The 10,107-nt window shown below is 30.8% G+C and overlaps 1 protein-coding gene across 1 annotated transcript in view; it reads right to left on the bottom strand.

Moving 5' to 3' along the window:
* Positions 1–3,915: 3,915 nt before the first annotated feature.
* The window catches only part of LOC136986253 (uncharacterized), a 171,553-nt gene continuing 165,361 nt past the window's right edge, over positions 3,916–10,107 (bottom strand). The window contains exon 2 of the mRNA XM_067283781.1: positions 3,916–4,173. Coding sequence (XP_067139882.1) covers positions 4,077–4,173 — 97 coding nt within the window. The 3' untranslated portion in view covers positions 3,916–4,076. The remainder of the gene's footprint in view (positions 4,174–10,107) is intronic.

The following is a 10,107-nucleotide window of genomic DNA, read 5'->3' as shown; positions in this document are numbered from 1 at the left end:
CATTCTGGAGTCTAACTGTACTCTGCGTTAGTGTTGTGTTGAGCTGCGGCCAGTATTAATGTTTTTACTTGGAAGTTTAACTACAAGTCCTACATTGAAAATGTAGAACGTGATTAACACTAAGGTGACCAACCGTCCTCCTTTAGGGAGGACAGTCCTTCTTTTGAAAGTTCTGTCCTCCCTCGAAAAGTGTCCTCCTACATGTCCTCCTTTTCGATATTTGAAGACTAATCTGTAAATTTCCATATTTGATTGATGCCGAGCCGATCCGTTGCATGTAATGTGATGTGATGTGTTCGTATTTGACATGAGGGTTCATAAAGGCTCGGTACAGTGCAGCAAAATGCGATTATGAAACGCATGTGCTCTGCATAGGAGACCTTGAGAGAGTGCGCTGCACGCAAATAGCTTTGTTTACTTCTTACCGAAACTTCTAATCTCTACTGCATGCGTATGTGCTTGTGTTTCACAAGCACATACGCATGCAGTAGAGATTATTATAGTGTATTATTGTTGCAATGAATAAAATGTTTCTTTTATTTACAATATTTTTTCTTTCAATTTGTGTGTGTCCTCCTTTTCATTGTAAAAAAGTTGGTTACCTTATTAACACACTTTCCATTGAAGACCCAACGGCTTTTATATGGTATACACATGTACTCTATCCGCAAGTTAGTTTTCATATTTCGCTTTAAAAACAATGTAACGTTGGTAACAGGGTTTTTTTCTTCTGTAGAAGACATGACCGCTGAGAGATCGTCTTCATTTGGGTGTTGAAAAGCCTTCGGGGTATACATTGATGTTCTGTTTGACAACGAGAGACGCTTTGATCTACAATTAGTTATATTTGCATTTTTTAGGTAATCTTTTACTCGTTGCTATATTTATTTTAAATTTACAAATTTTTATGAGAATTTCCCCCCAAAACATTTGATTAAAATAACATACTAATTGGATTTTTTACCATCGATTTCAGTTTAGTGAATTAATCGAATAGCAACGATTATCCAGTTTTATTCCCTGATTGTTTGACAGAATAACAATGGAAATGTTATGTTTCTAGAAATGAAAAAAACTACCACAAAATGGGTGTCGCCTTGACGTGGCTTTGTGGCTTAATGTGTGAAAATTTTATCAAGTTTTGCTCATAAAATTTTCCACAGACTACACCCATCAGAAGTATTTCAATCAATTTGGCAAGTAAAATTTGTTGCAAACCTGTATCATTTAGAAGCAATAATCTATCTACATATATAAATGAAAATGTTTTTTTGTTTGTTCGCTATACGCTCCTGGACCGTTCGACCAATTGCAACGAATCTCGGCAGTTACGTTTAAATACCCCTAACTTAGATAATATCGTTCATTTTACCAAAATAGCGATTGTATTTCTGTAAGTCAATTAATTTATATCTACATTAGATTTGATGATTTACACGTAGCGCAACCTATTGGCAAAAATTTAAAAAATAATAAGCAAGCCCATTATGGATTCGGCCTTGGTCAACAATTGGCCACCGGGTAGTTGAGAGATGGGGCCTGACATATCCAAATGGACCACCCTCGAAAAATTCCTGGGGCTTTTTCGACCCGTCTGGATTCGATCCCCTCTCCCCCTTTACACAATTTAAATAATTTTAAAAACGTGTGACATTAGGCATTTGGTGTTGTAAATCCTTACGTAAGATAACAATGGTAATTATATGTATCAAATACTAAAATATAATATAATAGTGAGGCCCTGGAAATAGTTCGTATTTAAAAAGAAAAGTTTATTTTAATAAATTATAAAACAACGAGAAAATAAAAATAATGCAAGTGTCGAGCCGGTGACACCGGACTTTGATATCGTCGTTCATATACAATAGAGAAAAGGAGATGAATCAAAGATCGAAAGAAATGAAAAAGGGAATTGTTTAAACTTAAAACGCAAAAAGGAAACGAAGAGGTAAAATATGAGCGCGGGTGTCTTATTTATCGGTAAATCGCGACGGATGGTGTCGAATAAACCATCCAAGCCAGACCTTTCTCGCGACCTAAAGTCGTCTCAATTTCCACCTGGAAACAGGTAAGAGACCAATCGGGGAGCGAGGAAGGAAAAGCCCAACCAATTAAAAAAGGAATGAGAAATGAACAGAGACGTCGAAACTTCTTTCTGTTGGAGTTATAGCATTAAGATGTAAGCATAACCTTCAGAAAAAATAAACGGTTTTATGTGAGAACATTGCTATTCACTGCCTCCTGAAACCGCCACCCACATACGCGAGGGCCCTAGACTATCCTGACGAGGGAGTAAAATTCGCCCCTCTAATCGGCGTACTTACAATAGAAGGGTTAGAAGTAAGCAAAAATCTAATAATCTTAATGTTCGTTGTTATTTTTTCAACGATCAACGCCGGGATCATCTGTAAGTAATAATAGCGAGGTTGAGGCCGAAATTTTAAACGCGAAAACGTGTACGTCGGACGTTCAGCGCCGCTTTCCTGTAAGCCTAGGAGTTTGACAATGGCGTTTGGAACGTCGAGCATGATTCCACTGACTTTCCAAACGCCATTGTCAAACTCCTAGGCTTACAGGAAAGCGGCGCTCAATGTCCGACGTACACGTTTTCGCGTTTAAAACTTTGGCCTCAACCTCGCTAATAAATAAATAAAATAAAACTGAAGCCGAACTCATGGTGGACTTGATGAAAAAGCCATCCTTAACGCCCATCGGGCTACATGGCGTTATTTGCATTATCATCATTAGTAGTAATATTAAAATGAAATAGTAATTTACAGCATTGCAGCAAAGCATGGAAAATAATTTCATAATTGTAAAGATCATTTCAGTTGCAGGCCATATATCTTTATACAATTTTATTTTGCTTTTCTGATAGTCGTAATATCCATATATGCAAAGCATTCACTCTGCATCAAAATGAAATCAATATTAGGTTGTTTTTACTACTGTCAGAATTATTTAATATTTAGAGAAACTTGGGTGATCTGCCAAGAGGAGTAGCTCCCATATGGACTTTCTAATTGGAAATTGGCTCTTATTTAGGCGTTAAGAATCGTGAAAATCCAGAAAACTCCGCATGATCAGCCCATTGGTCATGTTCGAACTAGCAACAGTAGGCACAAATAAGTTTCATGTGCTCAGAAGAAGCATTAGAATGTCTCTCTTCATTTAACAAAGTAATGAGAAATAAATTGCTGTTTTGAGAACTATTAATTACAGAAAAAAGTTTTAATGTAAAACTTATAGCTTACTGTAATAGATGAAAACATTCAAAATGATAATACTGTATTTTGCATTACCTGAGAATATAATATTAGAAATATTTCAAGCTTTATATATAATTTTAATCATCTTACTTATACTTAAAATGATATTAGTCAGAGAAATTTTTCATTACAGCGGAGCATTATCTAAGCCAGTGTTCCACAACCTTTTTCTACTTGCGGCACACCAAAATGTTATTCCCCTCAAAAACGTATATGATATGATACTATTGATAGAATTTCATAATGCCATAAACCTATTATTATGTTGGGTTTTGTGAGTTATACTCAATTGACACTAATGGCTGTGTACTATGCTGGACCAGAGTAACTTCAAAACAAGACAAAAATAAGCGTATCAGTGTGTGTCTGTATTCAGGAATTTCCTAACAATATGATATGTATTCAATATAGTTGCCTTCTGCAGTGTGATGTATGTGTTTCCATTCAATTTTAATGTTCCCAGGCTTTTGTGTAGTATGTGTGGTATGACACCTGTAAAGGAGAGAATGACAGGTACTGTACAGCACAATAAGCACCCTATCCATCCTCCATAGATGCCTTATTTCCTGGGCGAGTTCTGTGTACTTGCCAATTTTTTCAGTGCATGGTGTTTTGTACATTGTGAGTATTTGGAACAGATGAGAGGTCTATAATGTATGTGATTTTATTGTTTTTATCAATGAGTGTGATGTCTGGTCTGTTGTGGTAAATTGTTTTATGTGATTATGGCTCTGTCATAGTACATTTCGTACATGTTGTTTTCCAATACTGTCTGTTGAATGTATTTTTAGTATGGTTCATGGTTGTCTAAATATTTTGTGTTTCTTTGCAAGCTCTTGATGTATTTGCTACTTGATTATGTCTATGTAAATTATCTGTCTGTGCCAAGAGCTTGCAACCAGAAGTGATGTGTATGGTTTCTGGCATGATTTTCTGCACGTGCCATTTGTGATTGTTGTATCTTTGAGTGTGTTTTCTGTAGTTTTTAGTATTTATGACCTGATCCTGTATGGCCACCAAGAATACTTCCGTCTCCCCAAAGAGGCATCCCCAAGCTAACCAGCTATTTGTCAGTTTTGTCAACAAAATCCTTGCCAGGTCATGAGGATGTCTGCCACGGAGTGCCTTTCACACCCATGATTGCTTAATGGTGTCTATGCTATTTATATGTTGTGTTGTGTCCATATGTCGTGAATGTAAATTTAACGGTGTATTATTTGAGTCTGCTAGAGTTACTGCTTTATGTCACTGTGAAGTTTTCTCGTTTTTTGTAGAAAAATCCTCGCAGTGTCTGTATTTGTTTGTAGTGGAGGTGTCTGGAAATATCATGAAGCAACAAGATTCAATCAATCACACTCTATATTAACTATGTCGATCAGGTCACATCCACCATCTTTACATGGAAGGGTTAATCTTTCTATGGTGGATTTAGGATGATGTTTATGCTTAGTAAGTGTTGTTCTTGTTTTCATTTGGAGTTGCTCAAGATCTGTGTGAGTCCAATGTATAACTTCAAAAGAATAAGTGACTACTGGGACCGTGGGATGAGATATGTGTTTATTGCTTTAACATCATCTTATTTCATCAGTGCTATGGCAGAGAATGAAATACAAGCATAAGAAACACAGCAACTGTGATAAAAAATATATAAATAGAACTTGAAATTAATAGAATATGTAAAAGTTTACGTCACACTTTTCACCTTGTGATGGCACACCAGTTGCGGAACACTGATATAAGCAACTGCAGCTGAAGTATAATTTTGTCTACTACCATACTATTGAGAGAAATGTCTGCAGATATTAGTTCATTTAACATCTGTATTTTTAAACAAGCATTTGATTTAGTAACAGTATTTTAATGGTCTTAAATTAACTTTTTACATTTAAATAATTATGTATTAAACATACAATAGCTCAAAGTATTTTTAGCATCTTAGCATAAAGGAAATGATATCAGATTTTTTGTTATAATTCCACAATACTTTTTGAATTACTAGTGTAATTTTGAGATAAAAGTAAATAGTGTTTGCCACGTTTTATCAAGTTTAATTAGAATTTAATTAATTTAGATCTGGAAATATCATGAAGCAACAAGATTCAATCAATCATACTCTATATTAAAGTTTTACTGGATTTATTGAAATATTTTGAACAAAAATACTTTTCAAAATACTATATAAGAATGTTTAAAGATTAAATTTTTGTGTTTATGTAATGAATAATCATATATTAATGTATAATTAGTTAAATTCTTCCTGATGAATTTTAAAAATTTATTCCATGCAATGTGTCTTCTAAGTACGCACATCTGTTTACTAAACAGGTGCATTGCTAATTACACTAGTAATTACCATTATTTAAAAACAAATTGCAAATTTTGTCAAGAAATCTAGCACTGTATGGCATAATATGATGAAAATTTCCTATTATATCATTTTTGCAAAATGCATCTTTATGGATGCATTTTGCAAAAATGTAAATTTTCAGTAAATGTTTTGTCACTAAATGTCAAGATTGCTAACTAACTCAAGATTCTTTTAAACTTTCAATTTATATAATCTATTGATGAAATAAAGGACAAGATTAATCATCCACTTGTATAAATACTGGTGAAGTGTATAATTCACTCACAACCACCTTTGAAAAACCAGTGATAGTTAATTGAAAACAAACATTTTTGACCGTGTAACTCAGTCTTCTTCAGGTTATAACTATTGAGATTCGTTACAATTTAGGACAAGTTTTATTGTTTCTATAGATAAATTAATTACTATATATTCACTGAATATAGATGTTTCTATTGTATTTTATTACAGTAAAACATATGCAAATCTCAATAAGAATGGGCTTATCATATAATGATCTAACACTTGATTATAACAATTAAGTTTTAATAAAAAGCTGAAAAATTCTGAGTTATTTTCAATTAGTTTTTCTTGAATAAAAGGAAACTTTATATGAGGGCTGATCAAAAGTTCTAACATTAAGATTTTTATTTCAAAGAATCTTGTACCATACATATTATAATGTTCCACTCAAAGTAATCTTTTCTAGGTGATATGCATTTGGCCTAATGTTCTTTCAAAAACAATGCAATAAGTCTGTCTTCAACTAAAGTTCTCTTATTCTCATATTAGTGCAGATGATTTAATGTCTTCAAATTTTTTGTCTTTTAAGTTTCATTTTGAACTTTGAGAATAAAAAAAAATCACAGGGAGTAAGAGTTGGTGCAAATGGAGGATATGGTACCACAGAAAAGTTTTCTTAACAAGAATTCTTGAATAAAGGCAACAGCATATGAAGTAGGATTGTTATTACTATAACAATCCTATTTCATATGCTGTTGCCAAAAACCAATAGCCATTTTTTCACAGCTTGCAGCAATTTCTCCTACTTTTTCTTTCAAATGAAGGAAAGCATTTACAAAAACTGTGATTGTTTGACTAGCAACAGACACAAATTCCTAACATCTTGAAAATAAAAAGAATTATCTCATATATAAATATGCCTTTAATCATCACCAGGGGCAGTTCTTACAAAGCATGATGCCAACACATTTCTATTTTAATTACAATAGATATAACTAACAAATCCATTTTTGAACATGTCTTTATTAACATTGGCACAAGACATGGTAATGACTTATTCCTGGAATTGGCTTTTATTCTATTGCAAATATATACATGTTTTTAATAATAAAATTGTTTGCCTCCATGTGTATTCTGCTGTTATTCCATATATCATATGATCCAAAACCCTCAGCATTTGATTTTGTTCTATTAATCTCCATACATTTTTGTACTTCAGAATAAATAAACAACAACTAACCCATTAAACATAAAGACTCCAACCAATGCCGAATTATTGGGCTAGAAAACGGCTATAGCAATATTAATAATTTAAGATAATTTGGAACTAGAGTTAGGCGTTAGGCACCATCTCTAGGTAAATTTAATAATTAGAATTTTAATTAAATAATTTAAATAAGAGATGCAAAAGATGGCACCTAATGCCTAACTCTAGTTCCAAATTATCTTAAATTATTAATATTGCTACAGCAGTTTCCTAGCCCAATAATTCGGAATTGGTTGGAGTACTTCAGAATATAATAAAGTCTACCTAACTCAATGTGTAAACTATCTCTGAACAGAATGACTGGTACCAACTGATTAAAAAAATCACCATCATCTAAAATCTCAACAGAGACTTCATCTAAGAACAAAAAATGAAATATTTTATGAATAGAATAATCTACAATATTTAAAGTTTGAATACATCAAAAACATGATTCTGTCCATTTTTCAGTGATGTAATTATTGATCTAATCTGTATGCTATATTCTTGAAAATTTGTTGATACTACTCTTACTAGCTTTAATACACTGTCCAACAGTAGCTCTACTAAAATAATTCCTACAATATTTCATTACTATTAAATGTATTATTTTCTGACTACTACTTTCATTAATTATTTCTAGTTTCTTATTTACTACTGCATTAATTTCCAATTTTACATTATCTTCACAATCTGTATTAAACAAATGTAATTTTCTAATCTTGATGCATCTTTCATTTGATATTGGAAAAAGTTTTCTTGTATCTTTCATTCTTGGATACATTTGCTTGATATGTTCCAAAAATATCTTAAATCTAACATCAAAATCATTAACATTTCCTTGTTTGTTCTTAAAATATTTCTCAAATACTGAAAGTACATGTCAGTATGTTCACTAAATACTGAGCAATCATTTTTGAATTATGACTTTTAACATTATTCTTATCCAATGACATTCAATAGTTCATATGTATTGAAAGGAGACACAAAATATGTTATGTAGAAAATGATATAATAATAATATAGAAAACAATAATACAAATGATATATTGTATAGTAAAATATACTTTTTCTAAGCTCCAAAATTTTCTAGCTGTAATAATAATTGTTTTTTTTTTTTTTTACAGACTTCAACTAATGAACAAAACATCTTTCTATTTGATATTCTAACTAAAAACTTTCCTTTGTATTCCTGCATATACATTATCTTTAAAAATCCATTCCTATTCAGATATTAAATTCCTACTTCTATTTTCTTGTATATAAATGAGCCTATCAACATCAACTATAAAGTTTTTCATTACAATTTGTTTATTTTCTAAATACTTAATCATTGTTGTTACTGTAAATAGACTGCCATATAAAAACTATTATCTATTGCAGTATGTTCACTAATTCCTACATGCAATGCATTTTATATAACAGCTTATCTACAAATAAGACAAAGTTTAATTTTTAAAATACCCAAAGTAAGTTTTCAGCAATTAAATTAACAAGTATTTTCTACAATTAATAACAACAGTATTAAAGTTTGTTATACTTACTTTTTTACTACAAGTAAATCTATATCCTAATTTTGATGATTGATATTTAATAATTCTCATATTACATATAGTATAACTGAACTTAAATTAGAGACTCTGGATATATTAGCATATTTCTAAATAATTATTTTCAGTTTCATTGAAATTTGAATACAGATATTTTATTGTTACTGAACTAATTACATTTGTTAGAGATAATTGATAAAATATGTTCTATCAACATCTTTTATTAATGCCTGAAGTTATAATTCTACATACTGTGCATGCATTATGATCCTACATATCCTTGTTACCTGTCTTTTTATATGTTGAATTTGATTAAAAATTTAAGTTTAACCTGAAAATAAGCAAAATTTATATGAATATGCTTTTCTAAATTTCTAAATTTTAAAAATTTAAATAATATTACTAATTATTACCTAAAATTACATTATTTAAACTTATTATAAATATATTTATATATAGCAAAATATAATATTGTAATAAGTTAAACCCTATTACAATAAACTTACTTACAGCAAAATATCAAATAGTATATCAGTCTGCATTCTATTTCTAATAGCATAATTTTGAAATTTTTCACAAATGAACTTTGAATAAATCTGTAATACCAAACTGTGATGGAATTATATTAAGAAAATTGTTTTAGTGGGATCTTGGATACTGAAATATGAATTAAAAAACTAAAAAGAAACTGCCTAAAACTATATTAATTTTTAGTAGTTGTAGTATATATTTAATAATGCTAAATCATCAATTTTTTCATAAATTAATTTTTCAAGTAATTTTCAAAAGAAAAAATAAATATACATAGGGCCTATTTAACAATAATATATATTATAGATCAGCAATAGATGATTTTTTTAAACGGCAGGCCTAACAAAATGTGGTGACATACTAGGGCAACAATTTTCTAGGCTTTTACAATTTATAATTGGCCCGATCAATAAGTCAATCACAATCAACCAGTTGATTGAAAAAAATGACAAAAATGATTGAAAAAATGACAGGAAACAAAAAACTTATATATTGAGCAACGTATAAGAAAACTAGTGAATAATAAAAAGTTCAATAAACCTAAATATATGATTATAAATTATTCTGCAGGCCATTTACTAATATGTTTTTAAATTGATTACAGGCCGGACTGCATACACTCAGGACTGGAGTTGGCCCACAACTGGTGTATACTGTATAATAGTTCCTGAGCCAAATAAACATATTGGAAGTGTTCATCCAGGATATTTCCCAAGCATTTACACTGATTTTTTTTAAGACACGTCTGAAATATATTATGTACGTGCTATAATCTGTCATAACATTATCAGTATCTTACCAGGTTTGTGACAGTAAAAATAAAATACTATAGAGAAGATTGGAGATTTTTCAGTGCAGTTTGATACAATAATTTAGTTGCTGTAAACATAAAATCAAAATTTACATGCTTTGTAAATTGTA

Source organism: Centruroides vittatus, unplaced genomic scaffold (genome assembly GCF_030686945.1).
Source record: "Centruroides vittatus isolate TY-2023 unplaced genomic scaffold, ASM3068694v2 contig_1012, whole genome shotgun sequence".
NCBI classification, from domain to species: domain Eukaryota; kingdom Metazoa; phylum Arthropoda; class Arachnida; order Scorpiones; family Buthidae; genus Centruroides; species Centruroides vittatus.
Note: the sequence above shows the minus strand (reverse complement) of the source record. Positions and strands in the feature narration are given on the sequence as shown.